This window comes from Oryza glaberrima, chromosome 7, assembly GCF_000147395.1.
Source record: "Oryza glaberrima chromosome 7, OglaRS2, whole genome shotgun sequence".
In the NCBI taxonomy this organism is placed as follows: Eukaryota; Viridiplantae; Streptophyta; class Magnoliopsida; order Poales; family Poaceae; genus Oryza; species Oryza glaberrima.
The window spans coordinates 17,259,161-17,284,118 of record NC_068332.1 but is presented as its reverse complement, the minus strand read 5'-3'; the positions used below and the strand labels follow the sequence as shown (position 1 = coordinate 17,284,118).

General features: G+C 39.8%; 1 protein-coding gene across 1 annotated transcript; it reads left to right on the top strand.

Moving 5' to 3' along the window:
- The first annotated feature begins 16,689 nt into the window (after nucleotides 1-16,689).
- LOC127779734 (probable potassium transporter 14) lies at nucleotides 16,690-24,090 on the top strand. The gene is made up of 10 exons (XM_052306625.1): nucleotides 16,690-17,184; nucleotides 18,948-19,176; nucleotides 19,280-19,528; nucleotides 19,681-19,731; nucleotides 19,846-20,106; nucleotides 20,877-20,929; nucleotides 21,005-21,119; nucleotides 21,250-21,504; nucleotides 21,771-22,293; nucleotides 23,348-24,090. The coding sequence occupies exons 1-10, from the start codon at nucleotides 16,870-16,872 to the stop codon at nucleotides 23,874-23,876; spliced, it is 2,580 nt and encodes an 859-aa protein (XP_052162585.1). The 5' UTR covers nucleotides 16,690-16,869; the 3' UTR covers nucleotides 23,877-24,090.
- Nucleotides 24,091-24,958: the final 868 nt, after the last annotated feature.

Here is a 24,958-nt window from a genome sequence, read left to right as displayed (position 1 = left end):
GTTGTGTGTTGACGCAACTGATGATGATTTTTGTGATTGTGAGAAGGTCATTTGGTAGAGTAGAATCTTCGCCGTCTATGCTATAAAAGTTAGTTGATATAGTAAAACGGCGACTAAACTTCCCAATCGCTTCAGTCATTAATCACCCAAAACATGCCTACGACGACACAGTAACACACCATATTTGTTAACGGGGTTCAGCCAAAACCTACATCTCCAGAGCTTTGATTATGGGCGCTCCTCCCCAATCAATATAGCACCTAGCCGCTACGAGTCCATGGCCTTGCCACCATCCTCTCCCAGCATGTCTACGCTATATTGTAGTCTCCATGATTACATTGTAGTGCCCCCTCATTATTTAAGAGAGATTCTGGGTTATAGAGTGCGACTCTAACTCCATCCCCTACCACCTATTATAACTCCAAGTCTAACCGTAACCAAATAGAACTAGTATATTCGACACCTATCCCACCTTGGCGAATATACGCCACCTAGAAGTAGTAGAATCATCATGTCGATCCACCGGTCCTCCAGACTTGGGTTGTCTTCTTTTTCGCAGCTTCACCATGAGCCGCTCGACAAGTCTGCGCCAGACCCACCGCTTTCAATAGACTCCGCTATCCCTGCAATTTGTTCAGATGGACTCCACCTGCAACAGTGCTTCACCTTCTTTCCTATCATCACAGCCGTCTTGCCAAGCGAAATTAGACCTTTCCTAGCTGTCACATCATAGACTTCTCAAAGACCATATTCAACTCCATCTACCATCTTAAATTTGACTTGACATAATCCATAGCCAAACAACCCCGTCATCACCAAATAGACAAATCAAACTCACCAGACTGATAAAGAAACCCTTTCTTTCTTTTAGTTTTATGAACTGAGCTAATAAATCCATCCACGCTTTTTCCGCATCCTTAGACTGAGCTCCATGATAAATTGAGAAGTTCACTGTCGCCTCGAATCTCTTAAAGAATTACAATGACAACCTTCGCTCTTCCTTTTTAGTGATGTAAATTTTCATATATCGCCATCATGCAAACCCGGCAGGTTCTTAGATATATCATGTACTGCTAAACATGCCGTTGACGCCCTCAACGATTTTCACCCGCTGTTGCCCAAGACCTTTTCTTCAATTCTGGACCAACTCCATATATCTCAACCTTTCATCGAGTCCCAGATATATTATGTTCTGCCAGATAATTTCATATGCGATCTGACTAGCCCGTTGCCACCAGTCTACTCGCCCCACGTATCAATCCGACCGGCTTTGCCCCTGGGTCTAACCAGCCAAATCTGATCGAACCGTTCGGCCCATCCTCGTTTGATCGAAACCATCACTCTGTTGAACTGGTCTGATCAGCCAAACTCTGCAATTCAACTAGTCCAGCACCTGTTGCTCTGCCCTGTCGGCTTGATCTATCCGGCCACCCATGCCTGCATACTTTCGCCTTGAGCCACCTTAGCTTAGCCCTTGATCGGTCTCCGTCGGGACGCACAGTTGCCCCTCAAGCTTCCATAGCCGTGAGGTCTTAAGACCGTTCAACCAATCAGTACCCGAGTTTGGATAGTTGACCCTGTTGGAATACGGTCCGTATTCTTGCACCGGTGACCTGTGAGGCTAGGACCGAGTCGGCCTCAGTCTCCACGTGACACCCCCGTCTTGTACCGAACATGCTGCTTGGCTTCTCATCAAGTATACGAGCAAACGTTGCCCACACATGCATATGCACCACCCGGACACGTCCTTCTCAATGCATGAACAGATGCCCTCCCTGATCATAGCACATGCACATGCACGTTTATGTGCATCAACAGACCAGCATGCATGTTCAAGCACATAATTTGCAGGTACCAGTTGGTGATCTTCCAGCATATGGCGCGCACGTCCATGCTTGCGTATACTGATGACGGTCGTTAGCAATTAGTTTCGACCGTAAATATTACTAAAATAGGAGAACTAGTTATGCTTGCAATGCGTATCCATGTTAGAATAATAATATTCCACTAGTATTTGGTTCACTAACTTTTTGCAGAGAATAACCATAAAAGTGGAGGAGAATCAACATCAAACCAGACGATAAATCAATCGGACGATGTCGAGAATCAGACTTATGTATGAATGGGCCAAAAACTCAGAAATGACACGACCAATTGGGCTAAAATTTACAAGCCTGCGGAGAAGAGAAGTCCAGGAGGCCACCAGCCAAATTGTGGGCTGGTTGGGCCGGCCCCTAGTTCGATCGAACCGGGTTCAGCTGAACCCACCTCTCTACCGTTGGATGTGGGGTTTGGCAGGGACGCTCTAGATCTTCTCCTGATGACGGTTGCGGGATACTTTAGATATTTTGCAACAGTTACAACCGTCATACCTGCCTATTTAAGGACTTCACTTTCTCACTTCACTCACACACCTCAAGCAAAGTTCTATTATATTCTCTCAAGTTAGTTTAGTGTTCTTAAGCTAGTGGAGTAAGAATAGAGTAGAAATCGGAGTCCGGAAGCCTTCGGAAGAGTTCGAGTATGGCTCCAGTAGCTCTTCTCTTCTCTTTTGTAAGCTTTGTACTTTTGTTAGAATACTCTTCTTTATACATTTATGGTATTGGAATACTTCCGAGTATATGAATGCCAACTTTACATTATATTCATGTTATACTGATTATACTGCTAGCTTATCTGGGAGATGCATTGGTATGAGTATAGTGTTTGCTTATGCAATTACTCTATATCATGACGATGATATTAGAGTAGTATCTGGTACTTTAGGCGTGGTGTCTAGATTACGGGATATCATTATTTGGGGTTATATGCTGCGGATGAGAGGTGGGCCGCTAATAGTGACAGCTCAGTACGGGTATTCCTTCGCGCGTGTATATAGTTCTAAGTTAATTTCTTGGGGAGGGTACTCCTCCGTATTTATCCTCGGTTGTATGGTCATGACAGGCTGTCGTAAGGAACTCGGCAGTCAGGGGTGGCTTCTCGAAGTACCAGGAGGGCATCGGATAGAGGGTATTAGCTAGTATGTCAGTTAACTAGGATGTATGTATACTATGTATACTAGAAGTATAGGAATAGATTCTCTTTCTATTTTCTTCCCACTTAGCTTAGATATTTTAGTATGAGAATGAGTAGCTCCCTGCATGTGTGTCAATCTACCCTTGGATTATCACAAGTAACATATAAGTTATTAGTCAGGTTCTCTCTACTATGATCTTTCCATGGGATTAAATAAATACGATAACCTTGTAATACTCTCGGGTGAAATGCTACAATGGTATATCTGTGTGCTTGCGGATGAACTCTGTAACCATAATATACCAGGAGTATTTCTGCGCCATTGCCGGAAATTATATTTTTAGTAATGTCGTTAAAAAATACCAACATATACCTCGGCTCCTCGCGTGTATCACTAGTTCGTGTATAGCACATACTCCATATATGTTGTTCGTGCCCTTGCACGTATTGCAGTCGCAGCCCTCATGTCCACCGTCCACGATCACGTCGTCCTCGGCCCTACACGTCTGCCGCGCTGCGCCACATGCTCGCCGGCTTCGCCCTTCCGTCACTGGCCTCCCTGCCTCCGCGGATCCGTGATCGCCGTGTGCGTTGGGCGCGACGTCCATGGCGCAACCCCTTCGATCTCTCCGAACGCCTTTGGCCACTCCCTGCCCCGTCTTCCAGTCACGTTCCGCCATAGCCGGTCTGATCACGAGCGAGGTCGTCACCTCCACAAAGTCCTCGTTATCGCCATCGATCTCATTGCCACGGCTGACGATCTCCTGTCGATGCGCAATCCTCACCTCGTGTTTCCTCCCCCACATGTTTTCTTGATCCAATACTGAAACATTCTGCTTTGATACCACATGTTGTAAAAGTTAGTTGATATAGCAGAACGACGACTAACCTTCCCGATCGCTTCAGTCATTTATCACCCAAAACATGCCAGATGACGACACATGAATAAACGATATTTGTTAACGAGGTTCATTCGAAGCCTACATCCCCGGGGTTCTGATTATGGGCGCTCATCCCCAATCAATATAGCACCTAGTCGCTACGAGTCCATGGCCTTGCCACCATCCTCTCCCTATGTGTACGCTACATTGTAGTTGCCATGGTTACATTGTGGTGCCCCGCTCTCTATTTAAGAGAGATGTCGTGTTACAGAGTCCGACTCTAACTCCATTCTCTACCACTTATTACAACTTCAAGTCCAACTATAATCAAATAGAACTAGTATATTCGACACATATTCTAACAGTCTAGAAAGTTGTTTCGAGAAGTAAATTTTCCGAACCATGGACATATAGGAAAACATGTTTATTGAGCTTGTAGCGAGGTTTTTTTTTGTCTTTGGCTTTACAATCGTATATACAACGTCGAAATTCCCTGGTGATGAGGACATCCTCCACTATTACCCACTGGCAAAGACGCCAAAGTCGGGCGGCGACCGTGTGAGCCTTTGAATAATCCCACCTTGCTTAGCTTGGGAGGAGGAAGCCACCTTAAAAGGGAGAGCCACCCTTCCCCTATTGGACGAGTCTTTTAGAGAGATTGGGCCTTTCCTTGAGTGAGTGTGCCTATGAACTGTTGGGGTCCGGGCAACCTTAAGTTATTGGGTCTCGGCCAAACCCACATGGGCCGGATTGTTATCACCTGGTTACGTGGCTTTCATTGAACATACAATCATATTTTCGGCGGGTCATGGCTGCACTATAAATCAAAATCAAAAGATCTATAGTATCTTCTTGGATGGGTATATAGAACCGAGAGTTTTGTATTATTGTCATCTTCACACAATATTTTATAGCAAAATAACATATACAATAGCTAAATTTAGAGCATGTCGGTACAACAAAAACTAGTTGCTTGGACTCTTGTGTCGCTCCATTGGGTGGCCCGGGAGGCGATTCTTTCAAACCTTCAGTTAACCCTCTACATCCTCTCCAAGAACTAGTTAACGCTGGTCACCGGCCACCGTTAACGGTAGCACTAGCGTCCATGCCTATCTTCCTTCTTCCCCCAATTTCTTGCCCTAACCGGCCACCACGGTAGCACTAGCGGCCACCGCTTTCTTATTTTTCCTAACCTTTTTATGATCCTTTAACTTTGAGATCTGCAGTTTAACAACTCTTTTAGGTTTGACTATGTGTGCCTAGATTCCTATCCAACATATAAAAACCTTGTTGCCGGTCTTAATATGAATAAATTATGTTTTATACATGTGTTGCTGCACGTACTATACACTCTATGTTAACCAACTATTATAAGCTAACCGATTGTTTACATTTTATAAAGAAACTACTCCCTCCACGTTTTAATGTATGACGTTGTTGATTTTTTCACCAACGTTTAACCGTTCATCTTATTCAAAATTTTTGCGCAAGTACAAAATAATTTATGTCATGCTTAAAGAACATTTTGATGATAAATCAAGTCACAATAAAATAAATGATAGTTACATAAATATTTTAAATAAGACGAATGGTCAAACATTGATAAAAAGTAAACGACGACATACATTAAAATTTAATATTGATGGAGCATTTTAAAAAAAAGTTGGAGGAAAAAAAAGATAAGTTAACCGACTGTTAAGTGTTAACCGTCACTGAAGAAAAACTAAAGAAGAGTGAAAAATGAGAGAGAGAAAGAAGGGCAAAAAACCGAAGACGACAGCTGTCTCTTACCACTACAGTTTCTGTTTCATCACTCAAGTGTCTAAGTCTCTCAAATCTTCTTCTCCCCCGCTCCGATCCTCCCTTCTGCCATTCTCCTCCATTTCACCAAAGCCAATGTGGGGTACATTTTATAAAGAAACTACTCCCTTCATGCTTTAATGTATAACGTTGTTGACTTTTTGACCTACGTATAGCCTTTCATCTAATTCAAAATTTTTATGCAAATATAAAAGTATTGATATCATGCTTAAACAACATTTGATGATAAATCAAGTCACAATAAAATAAATGATAATTACATAAATATTTTAAATAATATGAATGGTCAAATATTGATTAAAAAGTAAACGACGTCATAAATTAAAATTTAATACGGAGGGAGTATTTTTTAAAAAAATGGGAGGAAAAAAAGATAAGTTAACTGACTGTTAAGTATTAATAGTCACTGAAGTAAAGCTAAAGAAGGGTGAAAAAATAGAGAAAGAAAAGAGGGGGAAAAGATGAAGATGGCAACTGTCTCCTACCACAACAGTTTCCGTTTCATCACTCCACTGTCCAAGTCTCTCAAATCTTCTTCTCCCCTGCTCCAATCCTCCCTTCTGCCGTTCTCCTCCATTTCAGCGAGCCAGTGTGGGGTACATTTTATAAAGAAACTACTCCCTTCATATTTTAATGTATGACGTTGTTGATTTTTTGACCAATGTTTAACCATTCATCTTATTCAATATTTTTGTGCAAATATAAAAGTATTTATGTCATGCTTAAAGAATATTTGATGATAAATCAAGTCATAATAAAATAAATGATAATTACATAAATATTTTAAATAAGACAAATGGTCAAACGTTGATAAAAAAGTAAATGATGCCATAAATTAAAATTTAATATGGAGGGAGTATGTTAAAAAAAATTGGAGGAAAAAAAAGATAAGTTAACCGATTGTTAAGTGTTAACAGTCACTGAAGTAAAGCTAAAGAAGGGAGAAAAAAATGGAGAGAAAAAGGTGGTGTTCTTTTCTTCTGAAGATGAAGGTGAACATGAAGATTAAGTTTTTTAACAAAATAAGGTGGTATTAACGTATGATTAATTGAGTTTTAATTATCACAAACATGAAAAATAGATTAATATGATATTTTTAGAACAACTTTCGTATAGAAAGTTTTCGAACGAAACACACCGTTTAACAGTTTGAAAAACGTGCCACGAAAATTGTTATCTTCATCCAACTCTTGTTGGAGAAATGAACGGGACCTTTGAGGGGAAAAGACGAAGACGACAGCTGTCTCCTACCACCGCAGTTTCCGTTTCATCACTCCAGTGTCCAAGTCTCTCAAATCTTCTTCTCCCCCCTCCGGTCCTCCCTTCTGCCGTTCTCCTTCGTTTCACCGAAGCTAGTGTGGGGTACATTTTATAAATAAAATACTCCCTTCATGTTTTATTGTATGACGTTGTTGACTTCTTGACCAACGTTTGACCACTCATCTTATTCAAAATTTTTTGTGCAAATACGGAAGTATTTATGTCATGCTTAAATAACATTTGATGATAAATAAGTCACAATAAAATAAATGATAATTACATAAATATTTTAAATAAGACGAATTGTCAAACGTTTATAAAAAGTAAACGGCGACATACATTAAAATTTAATACGACGGGAGTATTCTTTAAAAAAATAGAGGGAAAAAAGATAATTTAACCGACTGTTAAGTGTTAACAGTCAGCGGAGAAAAGTTAAAGAAGGGTGAAAAATGGAGAGAGAGAGAGAGGGGAGGGGGAAGACGAAGACGGTAGCTATCTCCTACCACTGCAGTTTCCGTTTCATCACTCAAGTGTCCAACTCTCTCAAATCTTCTTCTCCCCCCACTCTGATCCTCCCTTCTGCCCGAGCTGATCTCTCTCGTCCGCATCGGCACCGACGGCAGCTCACCGATCTGCTCTGCCCGCGCCGATCTCTCCCGTCCGCATCGCCACCAACGGCCGCCTTGACGATCTCCTCCATGCCCCTGCCGGAACACCCACGCGCAAGGTGTCATAGGCCGATTCCAAACAGGTACAACATACATCCTGTCAGAGTAGGAAATAAGCTGATTGTTCTTGGTTTCTGTCTAACCTGTTATTTTCAGTGGGATTTGTGATATTCTAATAGTTTGCTATGGTTTTTGGGCTTGGAAGGTGCTTTTTTGAAGATGTTCCTGGGCACCGAGGAAGGAGGTGCAGCTCAAGACGGGTATGTTACAATCATGCTATCGATGTTAATCTAAGCATCAACTTGTATTTTGAAATCAACTTATGGGGCAGCATACATCTTCTTTCAGATACCATATCATAAAGTGTTTATAAATTTAGTTTGCACATTGATCTGAGAGAAGAATGATATCTTTGTGTTCTCCATATCTTTTGCAATGGTAGATTTTGTGCTACAGAAAAGTATAGATCAGCCAAGACTGAGAGGTTCCTCTTCAAGGTTATCCTACGGTTCCGATTTTCTGCTTTCTACACTGTGTCTACATCTTATATATTTGTTCCCTGAAGCTACAGATTGATGGTCTAGCTGTTAGCTGTGCATGTGAAAAAGCCAAATGATGCCGTATCAACCACTCAGACCTTGGCCTTGTGGGCTTGCTGCTGTGAACAGCACCAAGCATCCATATAGGTTGTGTGTAGTTTTATAAATATAAGGTGCTCGTGAAAAATCCTGACACTGAGGATTGAGTGATACGGTTGAATATTGGTGCACATATCACTCCACAGACATACATTGCATTATCACATAATTGGTTAGTATCACCTTTGCCTTCTTGTTAATCCATTGAGGACAAATAGCTGCAGCTACAGAAGAAATTTACTTATGTACATTTTAATCCGGTATTAGGATTGATGCTTTGATGATTCATAGCTTGTTTATTCTACCATCTTCACATGAATTGGCCGTATGGAGTGTGAAAACAGCCCTGTAGAAAATACCTACTGGTCTCTGCTTGCTCTGTATTTTGCTGTCAGTAACAAACTTCTAGCAAACAATTTAAGTGTGTTTGCCGCAGGATGAGCCTCACGAGGGCCTGAGGGCTGGAGCAACACATTCAACCAGGTGTATTTTTTGTACACATATTGTCTAGGTCTGGACAAAAGCCAAATATCGCATAATCCTGCATTTTCTATTCAGATGTTCAATATTCCCATAATCAATCCAAATATGATGGATTATCGCCTTTCTAGCTAATGTGGTAAATATTAGTAGTAATGTTTGAAATCTCATATCTCATAGGTTTGGTTGCTGAGCTAACATGAATAATCTGTTTTTGGCTTTTCGATATAGCTGGCAATTCAAGTTTATCGTTTTTAGTTGAGCATTTTGACAAATGAGTGAGTTAATTTCCCTGTTTTATTTCCACTTGGACAGTTCAAGCACAAACATAATTAGGTGACCATTATCGATTTACTGAATTTTTCTACCAAATTTGCTGAGATTTTTTTTTCGGGCACTTGAATTAGATTGTAGCATGCATATTATCATTCTGTTCTCTGAACTAAGAAAAAGTTTGATAGGGAGTCCAAATGCACAATATATTTCTATGCAGTGATGGGTGGTTCCAAAGTTTGATTGGTTGCCCATTGTATTTTTTGTCATTGCAGAATGCCAGGATAAAAGTATAGGCATGCAATTTTCTATATGACAAATATCGATATTATGGTTTGCATGTCTCAATCGGCTTGCTTTGATTGCTCTACTTCTGATATAACACGAAGTCAAGGATCGTGATGCAAGGATCTAACGCAAGGACAGAATAGCGACTGGTGTATGATCACACTAATTGATGTCTGATTCAATTGATGTAGCTAGATATGCAACTTGGACATGCATTCTATGGTCATTGCAGGGAAATTTTAAATGAGCTTCTAGCATATTTATGACAATATTTTTCAGTAAGAAATTTAAAGTACATTGTGTAGTGCCTTCTAATTAATGCTTGTTTTGCGTAGTTGTGCCTACCATATTCTTGTCTTGCCCAAAATAATTTCTCAATTATATATGAAGATTCTGAGTTATACGAGGCATCTATTTGGTGCTCCTGCGCTAGCAGCTTAGGAGGAGAAAGAGGACCTCGAGCTTGTGTTAGTGTCTCAGCTGCATAGGAGCAGCAGTTGGCTCTGCGGATGGCAGGTATGGGGTGCTCACCGGCGTGTTACGGAGAGGAGAAGGATGGAGAGAGGAGCAGCGGACAAGGGCGGAGGAGTGGCATCTGACCTCAAGCTGGACTGTTGTAGGGGGCTGTACAAGCGAGGCTGGGAGGAGCTGGAAAGAGGAGCGGGTTGCGTGGCGTTGGAGGAGGCAATGCAGCGAAGAAAATGGGGAGGTGGCGATGCGGTGGGGAAAACAGCGGGAGCAATGGAATCTGATTCCCAAGCTCGCCTAGCGTAAGGTGTGGTAGGGATTTAACTATTTGCCATTTTTAGATTTGGCATTTAACTATTTGTCACCCCTATCTCAATGACGTGTGGGTCCACATGTGTCTATGACATGTGAGTCCAGTGGCAAATAGTTATTTGCCACATCTAAAAGTGACAAATAGTTAAATATCTGCGCGAAATAGGAATTCTGGAGTTATACTGATTGAAGATATAGATTAGACATAACAGCTTTGTTTTCTCAGAGTAATGATTAGGTTAATTTAAATGACAAATTTTACACAAAATTTTGTATTGCCGGTAGCATTGGATGATCAGAGTGATTTTTGTGTCCATTTTCTACGTGCTCTTTCAACGTTGAGGTTTTTTATATTTATTTTATACCATGTACAATGATGGAGATGTGTATTATTGTATCCTCAAACACACTTGTATTTTAATACAACGTTGTTTGAATACATGCCTATTTATTACTTGGTGAAATAAATTTCATATGCAAAGTAAACTTTTCTGGCTGCACTACCAGTAAATGACTATATAAACATCATTAAAAGAGTTGTATGCGATATATGTTTGATCCTATGAAGTATGTGATGTGGATTTGGGTGATTTTACCATCTTGTTGGCTTTTACATGGCATGATTGACTGTGTAAATACAATTATTTAGTAATATGTAAGAATTTATGTTGCTTGTTGATCTCCAAATGGTCATGGATAACGTTTAATGTTTAGTAAGCAATGAAAGAATAGCCAAACAGAACTACGATATGACATGGAGTTACATCCCTTGTTGGCGTGCTAAGGATCACGTTTTATATTGCTTGCTGCTCTACAATTTTTTATCGAATGTATTTTGTATCTAATAAAAATAATAATAGTACTTTACTGCATGGTATGGATTTTATAGTAGATTATGGTGTTTTTGGAACATAACTGACATGGTTCATATCGTGTAAATAATTTTACTCCCGAGCATTATTGCTGACTAAATGGAGATTTTTGATCATATCATTACATTAGGTACGTATGGACACAAATTGCTATGACAGGGAAAGGCGTGAAGCCCTCGGATTATATGTATTATATATTTGCATGAATTGGTATATAATATTATTATACTATATGTGAAATATATTTGATGTATGAGATAAATTAAATTAAAGCTCAAATGCACAGTTCATATAATAATATTTTTTTGCTACCATGAAAAATTTAAAAATTATTAAAGACAAATAGAGTTGCAACATAGCGTTTAGCACGTGCATATTACTAATGTTAACAGTCAGTGAAGAAAAGCTAAAAAAGGGTGAAAATGGAGAGAGAGAAAGAGGGGGAAAAGATGAAGACGACAACTATTTCCTACCACTGCAGTATCTGTTTCATCACTCCAGTGTCCAAGTCTCTCAAATCTTCTTCTCCCCCGCTCCGATCCTCGCTTCTGTCGTTCTCCTCCATTTCACCGGAGCCAGTGTTGGATACATTTTATAAAAAAACTACTCCTTCATGTTTTAATGTATGACATTGTTGAATTTTTGACCTACGTTTAACCATTCATCTTATTCAAAATTTTTGTGCAAATACAAAACTATTTATGTGATGCTTAAACAACATTTGATGATAAATCAAGTCACAATAAAATAAATCATAATTACATAAATATTTTAAATTATACGAATGGTCTGACGTTGATAAAAAGTAAATGACGACATACATTAAAATTTAATACGGAGGGAGCATTTTAAAAAAATGGAGAAAAAAAGATAATACGGAGGGAGTATTTTAAAAAAATGGAGAAAAAAGATAATACGGAGGGAGTATTTTGAACAAAAAATTTGGAAAAAAAAAAGTTAACAGACTGTTAAGTGCGCTGAAAAAGCTTACAAAGGGTGAAAATAGAGAGGGAGAAAGAGGGGGAAAAGACGAAGACGGCAGGTGTCTCCTACCACTGCAGTTTCCGTTTCATCGGTCTCCAGCGTCCTCTTCTCCCCTGCTCCGACCCTCTCTTCTATCTTTTTCCTCCGTTTCACCGGAGCCAGTGTGGGATACATTTTATAAAGAAACTACTCCCTTAATGTTTTAATGCATGACGTTGCTGACTTCTTGAGCAACGTTTGACCATTCATCTTATTCATTTTTTTGTGCAAATACAAAAGTATTTATGTCATGCTTAAAGAACAATTGATGATAAATCAAGTCACAATAAAAAAAATCATAATTACATAAATATTTTAAATAATAGGAATGATCAAACGTTGATAAAAAGTAAACGACGACATACATTAAAATTTAATACGGTGGGAGTATTTTTTAAAAAAAATGGAGAAAAAAAGATAATACGGAGGGAGTTTTTTTAAAAAATAATAGAGAAAAAGAGATAAGTTAACCGACTGTTAAGTGCACTGAAGAAAAGCTAACGAAGGGTGAAAAATGGAGTGGGAGAAAGAGGGGGAAAAGACGAAGACGGCAACTGTCTGTTACCACTGCAGTTTCCGTTCCATCACTCTCCAGCGTCCTCTTCTCCCCCGCTTTGACCCTCCCTTCTATTGTTCTCCTTCGTTTCACCGGAGCCAGTGTGGGGTACATTTTATAAAGAAACTACTCCCTTAATGTTTTAATGCATGACATTGTTGACATTTTGAGCAACGTTTGACCATTCATCTTATTCAATTTTTTTTTGCAAATACAAAAGTATTTATGTCATGCTTAAAGAACAATTTATGATAAATCAAGTCACAATAAAATATATCGTAATTACCTAAGTATTTTATATAATACGATTGGTCAAACGTTGATAAAAATAAACGACGACATACATTAAAATTTAATATGGTGGGAGTATTTTTTTAAAAAAATGGAGGCAAAAAAAGATAAATTAACTGACTCTTAAGTGTTAATAGTCAATGAAGAAAAGCTAAAGAAGAGTGAAAAATGGAGAGAGAGAGAGAAAGAGGGGGAAAAGACGAAGACGACAACTGTCTCCTACCACAACAGTTTCTGTTTCATCACTCCATTATCCAAGTCTCTCAAATCTTCTTCTCCCCCGCTCCGACCCTCCCTTCTGTCGTTCTCCTCCGTTTCACTGTTGCCAGTGTGGGGTACATTTTATAAAGATACTACTCCCTTTATGTTTCAATGTATGACGTTGTTGACTTCTTGACCAACTTTTGACCATTCATCCTATTCAAAATTTTTGTGCAAATACAAAAGTATTTATGTCATGCTTAAAGAACATTTGATGATAAATCAAGTCACAATAAAATAAATCATAATTACATAAATATTTTAAATAATACGATTGGTCAAACGTTGATAAAAAGTAAATGACGACATTTATTAAAATTTAATACGAAGGGAGTATTTAAAAAAATAAAGAAAATAAGATAATATGGAGGGAGTATTTTTAAAAAAAATAAATTGGACAAAAAAAAGATAAGTTAACCCACTGTTAAGTGCGCTGAATAAAAGCTTACGAAGGGTGAAAAATGGAGAGGGAGAAAGAGGGGGAAAAGACGAAGATGACAGCTGTCTCCTACCACTGCAGTTTCCGTTTCATCACTCTCCAGTGTCCTCTTCTCCCCTGCTCCGACCCTCCCTTCTTTCGTTCTCCTCCATTTCACCGGAGCTAGTGTGGGGTACATTTTATAAAGAAACTACTTCTTTAATGTTTTAATGTGTGACGTTGTTGACTTCTCGAGCAACGTTTGACCATTCATCTTATTCAAAATTTGTGTGCAAATACAAAAGTATTTATGTCATGCTTAAAGAACAAATTGACGATAAATCAAGTAACAATAAAATAAATTATAATTACATAAATTTTTTAAATAAGACGAATGGTCAAACGTTGATAAAAAGTAAATGACGACATACATTAAAATTTAATACGGTCAGAGTTTTTTTTTATCAAAACTGGAGGAAAAAAATAGTTAACCGACTGTTGTGTTAACAGTCAGTGAAGAAAAGCTAAAGATGGGTGAAAAATGGAGAGAGAGGAAGAGGGGGAAAAGACGAAGACGGCAACTGTCTGCTACCACTGCAGTTTCTGTTTCATCACTCCAGTGTCCAAGTCTCTCAAATCTTCTTCTCCCCCGCTCCAACCCTCCGTTCCGTCGTTCTCTTCTATTTCACCGGAGCCAGTGTGGGGTACATTTTACAAAGAAACTACTCCCTTCATGTTTTAATGTGTGACGTTGTTGACTTCCTGAGCAACGTTTGACCATTCAGCTTATGCAAAATTTTTGTGCAAATACAAAAGTATTTATGTCATGTTTTAAGAACATTTGATGATAAATCATGTCACAATAAAATAAATGATAATTACATAAATTTTTTAAATAAGATGAATGGTCAAACGTTGATAAAAAGTAAACGACGACTTGCATTAAAATTTAATACAGAGGGAGTATTTTTCTAAAACAAATGGAGGCAAAAAAAATATAAGTTAACCGTCTGTTAAGTGTTAACAGTCAGTGAAGAAAATCTAAAAAAGGGTGAAAAATAGAGAGAGAGAAAGAGGGGGAAAAGACGAAGACGACAGTTGTCTCCTACCACTGCAGTTTCTGTTTCATCACTCTAGTGTCCAAGTCTCAAAAATCTTCTTCTCCCCTATTCTGACCCTCCCTTTTGTCATTCTCCTCCATTTCACCGGAGCCAGTGTGGGGTATATTTTATAAAGAAACTACTCCCTTCATGTTTTAATGTATGACGTTGTTAACTTCTTGAGAAACTTTTGACCATTCATCCTATTCGAAATTTTTGTGCAAACACAAAAGTATTTATGTCATGCTTAAAGAAAATTTAATGATAAATCAAGTCACAATAAAATAAATGATAATTACATAAATATTTTAAATAAAACAAATGGTCAAACGTTGATAAAAAGTAAACGACGACATACATTAAAATTTAATATGAAGGGAGTATTTAAAAAAAATAGAGGGAAAAAGGATAAATTAACCGACTGTTAAGTGTTAACAGTCCGTGAAGAAAAGCTAAAGAAGGGTGAAAAATGGAGAGAGAGAAAGAGGGGGAAAAGATGAAGATGACAGCTGTCTCCTACCACTGCAGTTTCCATTTCGTCACTCAAGTGTCTAACTCTCTCAAATCTTCTTCTCCCCCCGCTCCAATCCTCCCTTCTGCCGCTCTCCGTTTCAACGAAGCTAGCGTGGGGTACATTTTATAAAGAAACTACTCCCTTCATGTTTTAATGTATGACGTTGTTGACTTCCAACGTTTAGCCATTCATCTTATTCAAAATTTTAGTGCAAATATAAAAGTATTTATGTCATGCTTAAAGAACAATTGATGATAAATCAAGTCACAATAAAATAAATCATAATTACATAACTATTTTAAATAATACGAATGGTCAAACGCTGATAAAAAGTAAACGACGACGTACATTAAAATTTAATACGGAGGGGGTATTTTAAAAAAACAAATTGGAGAAAAAAAAAGATAATATGAAAGGTCTATTTTTTTAAAAAAAATGGACAAAAGAAAGGTAACCAGCTGTTAAGTGCGCTGAAGAAAAGCTTACGAAGGGTGAATAATGGAGAGGGAGAAAGAGGGGGAAAAGATGAAGACGGCAGCTGTCTCCTACCACTGCAGTTTCCGTTTTATCACTCTCCAACGTCCTCTTCTCCCCTGCTCCGACCCTCCGTTCTGTCGTTCTCCTCCGTTTCACCAGGAGCTAGTGTGGAGAGTACATTTTATAAAGAAACTACTCCCTTAATGTTTTAATGTATGACGTTGTTAACTTCTTGAGCAACATTTGACCATTCATCTTATTTAAAATTTTTGTGCAAATACAAAAGTATTTATGTCATGCTTAAAAAACAATTGATGATAAATCAACTCACAATAAAATAAATTATAATTACATAAATATTTTAAATAATACGTATGGTCAAACGTTGATAAAAAGTAAACGACGACATACATTTAAATTTAATACGGAAGGAGTATTGTTTTAAAAAAAATAGAGGAAAAAAAGATAAGTTAACCGACTGTTGTGTTAAAGAAAAGTTAAAGAAGGGTGAAAAATGGAGAGATAGAAAGAGGGGGAAAAGATGAAGACGACAGCTGTCTCCTACCACTGCAGTTTCCGTTTCATCACTCAAGTGTCCAAGTCTCTCAAATCTTCTTCTCCCCCGCTCCAACCCTCTGTTCTGTCGTTCTCCTTCGTCTCACCGGAGCTAGTGTGGGGTATATTTTTATAAAGAAACTACTCCCTTCATTTTTTAATGTATGACGTTGGTAACTTCTTGACCAACGTTTGACCATTCATCTTATTCAAAATTTTTGTGCAAATACAAGAGTATTTATATGTGATGTTTAAAGAATATTTGATGATAAATGAAGTCATAATAAAATAAATCATAATTACATAAATATTTTAAATAAGACGAATGGTAAAAACGTTGATAAAAAGTAAACGACGACGACGTACATTAAAATTTTTAATACGAAGGCAATATTTTCTTAAAAAATTGAGAAAAAAAGATAATACGAGAGAGTATTTTTCAAAAGAAGTGGGAGAAAATAAAAACATAAATTAACCGACTGTTAAGTGCACTAAAATGAAGGGTGAAAAATGAGAAGGGGAAAAGACGAAGACGGCAGCTGTCTCCTACCACTGCAGTTTCAGTTTCATCACTCTCCAGCGTCTTCTTCTCCCCCGCTCCGATCCTCCCCTTCTGCCGTTCTCCTCCGCTTCACGTAGCCAGTGCGAACCCCACACCCACGCGCCGGCCACCGGCGCCTCCCGCGCCGACCCAAATGGAGACCCGAAGCGGCGGCAGCGGCAGCGCCAGCGGCGGCGGCGGCGGCGGCAGGATGAGGCTGCGGAAGACGGAGTCGGCGGAGATGCGGTGGGTGGTGTCTGGCGGCGCCTACGAGGAGGACGAGATCGAGAGCTCCGACGGCGGGGGCGGCACCCCGGCGGCCGCCTCGGGCTCCCGCGGCGGCTGCTCGGACTCCGACGACAACTACGAGGAGGCGGAGATGCTCCGCCAGCGGCTCGTGCGCACCGGCCCGCGCGCCGACTCGCTGGACGTCGAGGCGCAGGACGTCGCAGGCATGAACCGCCACCAGGTGCGCGCACCCGCCCGAGCCCCCACGGGAAACACGGGGCCTTGCTTAAAATCGGCTGCCTCTACTTTTGTGCGCGCCAACTGTTCGATGTATTGCCTGCGTGTTCCTGACACTTATCAATCGTTGTCTAGTACTCTAGTGATAGTGTTAGATTAGGTGGCTTTGCGCTGCTGCTCAATTGAGATTGCAGCCTTGGAGCCGATAAGGTATTATTGGGTTTTGGGCTGTAAGAACATCATACTGAGCTCACTATATGCTTGTGGTGTGGACTGCGTAATTTCATTCGGTTGGTCTGGTTAGTGAATTAGCAAAATCATACTAGTTTATAGCATGTACCGTGGTTCTTCTAGGTTGTATCCATCTGTGTATGGATGCAACGTGTTTGCAATGCTTTTCTGATGAACCAGTGCAATTCGGTGGTTGGGTTATTGATCGATGAGTGAAATTCTTGGTTTGCGGCGTAATCTTGTTGTTTGTAGGTGACACATCTGAGGATGTAAGTGTTACATGCAGATTGTGGGCAGTTTGAAGAATTGTAATAACTGCCCTAGTCTCCATTTTTTGTTGATACTTATAGCAGCATAGCATATCTATGTCTTATTCTTTGTTGTGATGTGAGAAGTTTATAAGCTACAATATCCACAGGAATATCACGATGGCCGTGTTGATGTGATATTGCGACCTAGCGATATAATATTTGTTCAGTCATGGCTTTTAGTTTATTGTGAATGCTTATCAGATCACATGGACTGTTATTCTATTTCTGTCCCAGACATTCTTTTATTTAGCCATTTTCTGCAGTCTAAGTGAACCCAACACAAAATGTATACTACAATATTGCAAAAAACACCACGAAAACATGCATAATTGATGTGACAAAATTCCGAGCCTTTTTCCATGAATGGACTCATACCTCGCCATGTGCCGGAGCATGATTTCTATTGCAATTCATTGTTCGTCTTTTACTCGAGATCAGAAGTTAGAACCTTAGGGATGTGAATAAGGAGCCGTGACATGAAAAGTTTTGTTTCATCTCCTGGTTTGGCTTTTCAGAGTTAAATTGTTCTGTGAAACTAAATGCTGTGGAAAGAACAGCATGTAGTGCATTGAGTCACCTAAGTGAAACTACTGGTGATGAATGAGCGAGACGAGTTATTTTATTTCTCTTTCTTTCTTCACCATTAATGTAGTCAAATTGAATTAACCACATGTATTACCAGTACATTTATGCTGAAAACTGTCTATCATTATATCATAGTGTTCATAGATTTTTCAAATTTATCACACTAGAAATTATCTGCCAAAGTAGTATTTTAGAGACTTTGTCAATTTTGATTACTGCTCCCTCTGTTCTTTTTCTTGTCATTTAGGGCATCGACACAATCTCCAATGCACTTGTTTTATCATTGCCCTTTTTGCTTTTATATTTACAAAAATCACTATGTATTAACAAATAACTAAATGAAAGTAGTTTTCATGTGAAATTTACTAATGCTATTTTCACATATTAAATACTAATTAGTTTGTGAATTAAATTTTGAGGTTAACTTATTCTAAAACAACATCTAGAAAAGAATGGAGGCAGTATTTTGGTTTCTATGTTGTCGTGCAAGTTGTTTGATAAGTACCTCTCATTGGACATTGATACTCCAAATCCAAACATCATCACTTCATATGATGCTTGGACGATGAGGTGCAAGCCTCATTCTAAATGCATGAGTATCTGCACTCTGCTGATTTCTCAATCATGCATTTTCTTTCAGGAAATTACCGTAGGCAGGAGTATTGTGCTGGCTGTTCAGACACTAGGTGTCGTCTTCGGTGACGTTGGTACCAGTCCTTTGTATGCTTTCGATGTAATGTTCAACAAGTACCCTATTACTTCGAAGGAGGATGTACTTGGGGCACTCTCACTTGTAATATACACTCTGATTCTAATACCATTGCTGAAGTATACTCTCATTGCTTTATGGGGAAACGATGATGGAGAAGGTATATCTCATTATGTACTACTAGGTCACTACGAGTAGACTAAAACACAGCACTTTTGGTTAATCTTTTGATTTAATGAAACCGTGTTCTGTATCTATGGCAGGAGGGACATTTGCTTTATACTCGCTAATATGCAGGAATGCAAGGGTTAGTCTGCTTCCTAACCAACTACGCTCTGATACTCGTATATCAAGCTTCCAACTCCAGGTGCCTTCAGTAGAACTGGAGAGGTCTTTGAAGATCAAGGAGCGTCTTGAGACTTCATCTATGCTAAAGAAGCTGCTTTTGATGCTTGTTCTTTTTGGTACTTCTATGGTGATAGTGGATGGTGTTGTCACACCAGCAATGTCAGGTTCACATATTTCTGATGCGTTGCTCATTGAATTTCTCTTCACTGTGTTTAATGATCATTATATATGCTTTTATGAGTGATATTGTGCTAGACCAGGTTTTCTCTTTCCTGTAGAACTAATTCCAGTTCTTTCTATTGGTAAAAATCTGCAGTGATGTCTGCTGTCAATGGCTTAAAGGTTGGAATATCTAGTGTTAATGAAGGTGACCTCAGAATTTCAGTTTATTGACACATAGCACTAATTGATTCAGGAAAAGAATTAAGTCTGTACTGTCTACGAGTACATCATACTTACTGTTAATGTGAAACTTTGGCAGGTGAAGTTGTCATGATAACTGTGGCAGTTCTTATTGTCCTGTTCACTCTACAACGATTTGGGTCAAGCAAAGTGGCGCTTGCTGTTGGACCTGCCTTGTTCATATGGTTTTGCTGCCTTGCTGGAATAGGAATTTATAACATGAAGACATATGGTTCAGCTGTATTACAGGCATTTAATCCTATGTATATATACTATTATTTTGAAAGGAACCCAACCCAAGCTTGGATGTCCCTTGGAGGCTGTCTTCTATGTGCTACTGGTATGTGTTTTAGCCATGTTGTTAATGCTATTTGTGATATATTATTGAATGCTAAATTATCTAAGAATGTGCTTACTTCTAGCGCATGTCTTTTTTCCTTATTTGTTCCTGAGTGAAGTGCGGCCGGTCCTTAAACTTGTACAGATGTGTCATCTAGGTCTTTAAACTCTCAAAATGCATTTTTGGGTCCCTAAACTTGTCATGGGTGTCATATAGATCCAAACGGGCTCCAACCAGCTTCGTGAGATGACGTCCACACAGTGGGATCCACATGTCAATCATGTAGAAAAAAAATAAAATTTTAAAAGAGAGGAGAAAATGATGTTTTTAATTTTGAAAAATAAATGAAAAAGAGAGGAGAAAAAAATATGTTCTTAATTTTTTCTATATGTGGCTGACATATGGGTTCTACTGACACGTAGGTGCCACCATGGCATGCCACGTCAGCACACGGAGCGGGTTGGAACCCGTTTAGACCTATATGACACCCGAGACAAGTTGAGGGACCTAATAATTCATTTTGAGAGTCCAGGGACCTAGTTGACACCCACACAAGTTTAGGGACCACCCGTGCACTTTACTCTTTGTTGAGTTCCTTTTGTTCGAGCTATATAGACTTGATATACCCTGTCTTTGCCCTTTTATTTCGTAGTAGGTCATAACTAAACCTATTGCAGCTGCTGTCCTTTTATTTTATAGCTTATGTAAAAGAGCAGTGCTGTTCTTTTGACTTGAACAGTAAAGATGTTAACAAGTTTGTCTTTTTACAGGATCTGAGGCAATGTTTGCTGATTTATGCTATTTCTCTGTCAAATCTGTTCAGGTAGTCCTTTCTGTTGTTTTAAGAGTCAATGTTGCACTTCATATCCTTGTACTTACTATGTCTAATGTGTTGCAGCTTACCTTTGTGTTTCTTGTTCTTCCATGCCTGCTACTGGGTTACCTAGGGCAAGCTGCATTTCTTATGGAAAATCTAACAGAAAATCAGCAGGTCTTCTTTTTATCTATCCCGAGTAAGATAAACTGGTTCATCTATGTACCTCTTTTAAATCTGATTTTCTGATTGCTATGGATTGTTTTCACACAAAATGAAATGGAATCTATTATCCCCTAAATTCTAAATAGTTTCATTCCGTGTTGCAGATCAGGCATTTTGGCCAGTGGTATTCATAGCAATTCTAGCAGCTATAATTGCTAGTCGCACAATGACAACTGCTATATTCTCAACAATAAAGCAGGCCACAGCTCTCGGCTGTTTTCCCCGCCTCAAGATTATTCACACTTCTAGAAGCTTCATGGGTCAAATATATATCCCAATGATGAACTGGTTTTTGCTGGTTTCTTGCCTTGCATTTGTTACAATGTTTGGGAGCATCAATGAGATTGGAAATGCATATGGTACGTGAATTGCTCCATACAAAAATAAAATATACAACAAATTCATCATTTTTTTTAATTTTCTAACTAGAAAGTGATGCCCTATATCATTAAGCACTGAATTGTTATTTGTATGATTTTTCCTTTTATATTAACAACACTGTCTTAAGATTGTCAACAAATGATTTTTAACATGGAGAGCTGGCCGCTAAGTAACCTGTTTTCTACTGAAACCAGTGCCACAGTTGCTACCGCGTAATCTTTCTAATGCTTGGTAACTATTGCAGGCATAGCTGAACTTGGGGTCATGATGATGACTACAGTCTTGGTGACCATCATAATGCTTTTGATATGGCAGATCAACATCATTGTAGTTCTGTGTTTTCTCACCCTCTCCCTGGGGCTGGAGTTAATTTTCTTTTCTTCAGTATTGGGCAGTGTAGCAGATGGGAGTTGGGTTCTTTTGGTATTTGCTGCTGTACTGTATTTGATAATGTACATATGGAACTACGGAACCAAGTTGAAGTACGAAACTGAGGTTAAGCAAAAACTTTCAATGGATTTGTTGATGGAGCTAGGTTGTAATCTGGGTACAGTCAGAGTCCCTGGAATTGGATTACTTTATAACGAACTTGCGAGGGGAGTTCCTGGAATCTTTGGTCAATTCCTCGCCACAATGCCAGCCATTCATTCAATGATTATTTTTGTCTGCATCAAGTGGGTTCCAGTTCCTGTTGTACCTCAGAATGAAAGATTTCTCTTTCGTCGGGTCTGTCCAAAGAGCTATCATATGTTTCGCTGCATTGCTAGGTATGTATGTCAATTCTTTTCCAGACTTGATAGTAACTACAAATGTTTCTACTACCTCCATTTCAGGTTATAAGACTTTCTAGCGTTGCCCACATTTATATAGATGTTAATGAATCTAGGCACACATATATGTCTAGATTCATTAACATATATATGAATATGGGCAATGCTAGAAAGTCTTATAATATGAAACAGAGGAAGTATCTCCTAAAATGAAGTAATATTTGCCTTGCATTCTCTCTTTGTGCTCCATTGAAGGTTGGAGATAATAAATGTAGGTACTTGTGTTTTATGCTGTGTCCATCTGTTTGTGTTTCACGTAATGCATTGAATCTGCTAAAAACAGCTTGCTTTGTTGGCATCTGACAGTTTTGTCAATGTGCAGCTGGGGCTGGTATCCCCTTAAAGCTGTAATATGTTTGATATAGTATCATACTGTTGTCACAGTGGGGGAGCCAGAGATGGACTATGCCTCCCTCTATATCTCTGATGTTTTGATACTCCTTTAAATTCTTGTCAGAGGTTCTATTGAGCTTTGGTTCTAGTCCCTGACATGAAATGATTCCTTTGGGCCATGGGGTCTATCTCTGCCACTAACTTCAGTGAATGAAAATTGATTTCTTTAAAAACTTATCTTCAGTTACTTGTCTGTAGCTATTGAACTACTTTGTTTTGTGGAGTCCCTTTATGCATATCCGTACCAAAGTATGATAGTGCTAATATTTACTAGCAGTGATTCTATGTCTGTTGATTAACATTTGTTTTATTCGTCCTGGCAAATATAGCTGTTGCAACTTTCTACCCATGCATATCTACCCCCAGCAGTTCGTATCAGTAGTTATATGTCAAGCAGCTGGCCTGATAGACCCCATCCATATAGCTGGATATTGAAATATTGAATATGTAATCTGCTGTCTTGAATAAAATTATGCAGTGTGTGATGATTGAGCCGGTTACGTAGCTATGATCTATCCTTTTTTAAGCACTGATTGAGCCATTCCTTGTGTAATCTTCTTCTTCTTGTTGCATGTTAATCATTCATGGATGGTTGCAGGTATGGGTACAAGGACATACGCAAGGAGGACTACATATCATTTCAGCAGCTTCTGATAGAGAGTCTCGAGAAGTTCATGCGGAGGGAAGCCCAAGAGCGCTCCCTAGAGAGTGACCAATACGACGGTACAGACTCTGAAGAGGAGGTTGCATCAGCCTCGTCAAGAGCTCTCGTCGGTCCCAATGGCAGTATCGATTCTCTCGGTGTTCCACCTGCCGAGGCGGCTGGTACTACCGAGCACCCAACCATTGGATCGAGCATGTCGTTCGACGGATCGCTGGATGAGGCGATCGATGGGAGGGGAAGCCTCGACGACGAGCTCTCGTTCATCCACAAGGCCAAGGAGTCCGGCGTGGTGTACCTCCTGGGCCACGGCGACATCAGAGCTCGGAAGGAGTCCTTCTTTGTCAAGAAGCTGGTGATCAACTATTTCTACGCCTTCTTGAGGAGGAACTGCAGGAGAGGAATCGCGGCGCTGAGCATACCGCCCTCCCGGATGATGCAGGTCGCTATGCAATACATGGTTTAAGGGCCTTCAGCTGTTCTGCATACCATTTTGTACTTCGGTGGTAAGGACACTTTAACTCCCATTAGATAGAGTGGCAAGAGGTTTTCAAACAGGCTGCTTACCACCAACAGAATCATCAAAACACTAACAAAGCTAATACTACTGTTTAACCGAAGCCAATGGGAAAAAAGAACTAGTCCATTCAGCGACATTAACAAAAGGTCACTTTTACCTACACTCAACTCTATGTCTGAATGTCTCCTTGCTGTAATTCACCAAGACGCTGTCCTCCTGGGGTGAAGGCACTGGAGCCTGAATCTGCTGAATGCAAGCCTTGTCATGTCCCAGCCAACACAAAACCTGCCCTGGCGGCTTTTGCTTGTCCGCTTGTGTTTAGAAGAATCGGAGACAGGGCAGAGCTATCAATTGTCACAGCTGCACGGCTGCGCCAATCACTCGAATCACCGAGTATCCTTGTACACGCCGTACGCCCCTCCTCCTGCCCGCTCTAAATCAATGGCTCCCCAGATCAGATCGGTCGTTCTCCTTCAGTGTACTGCTTACCACTACTACTGGCTCAGAGCTCAGTATTTAATCAGGCGCTCTTGATGATCACTGGAGTATTAACACTCGAAACCTGAAGCATCGGGAGCGTTTGTCTCCAGTCACGATGATGTTGTGTTACTGCGTGTCGATGGTTCGCGCGATTGCGGCAGCGTGTGTTGGGTGTCAGCTCAGCTCACGGCCGTGGTGCGCGTCGCGATCAGCGTGAAGAGATTGATTGGCTGTTTGGAATTGGGAAGGAAAGATTGATGGATGGGTGGAACCGAGAATCTCCGGAATGCGAGATACGGGCACTGGAGCCTGGAGTGACCGGCGTCCATCCATCCAAGCACTGCGTGAGCGAGCCAGGCCGGGTCTTGTTGACAGTTTCGACGCCTTAAGACGTGTCGTTTACCATGGTGTCACGTCCATTTCTTTCACAGCTACAGCTACTTCTAATCCATGGTTAGCGGTTGATTACTGTAGCATCATGGTAGCAAATCATGTATTAATATACCTTGTTAGATTCGTCTCGCAAAATAGCCTAGGGGTTATGGAAT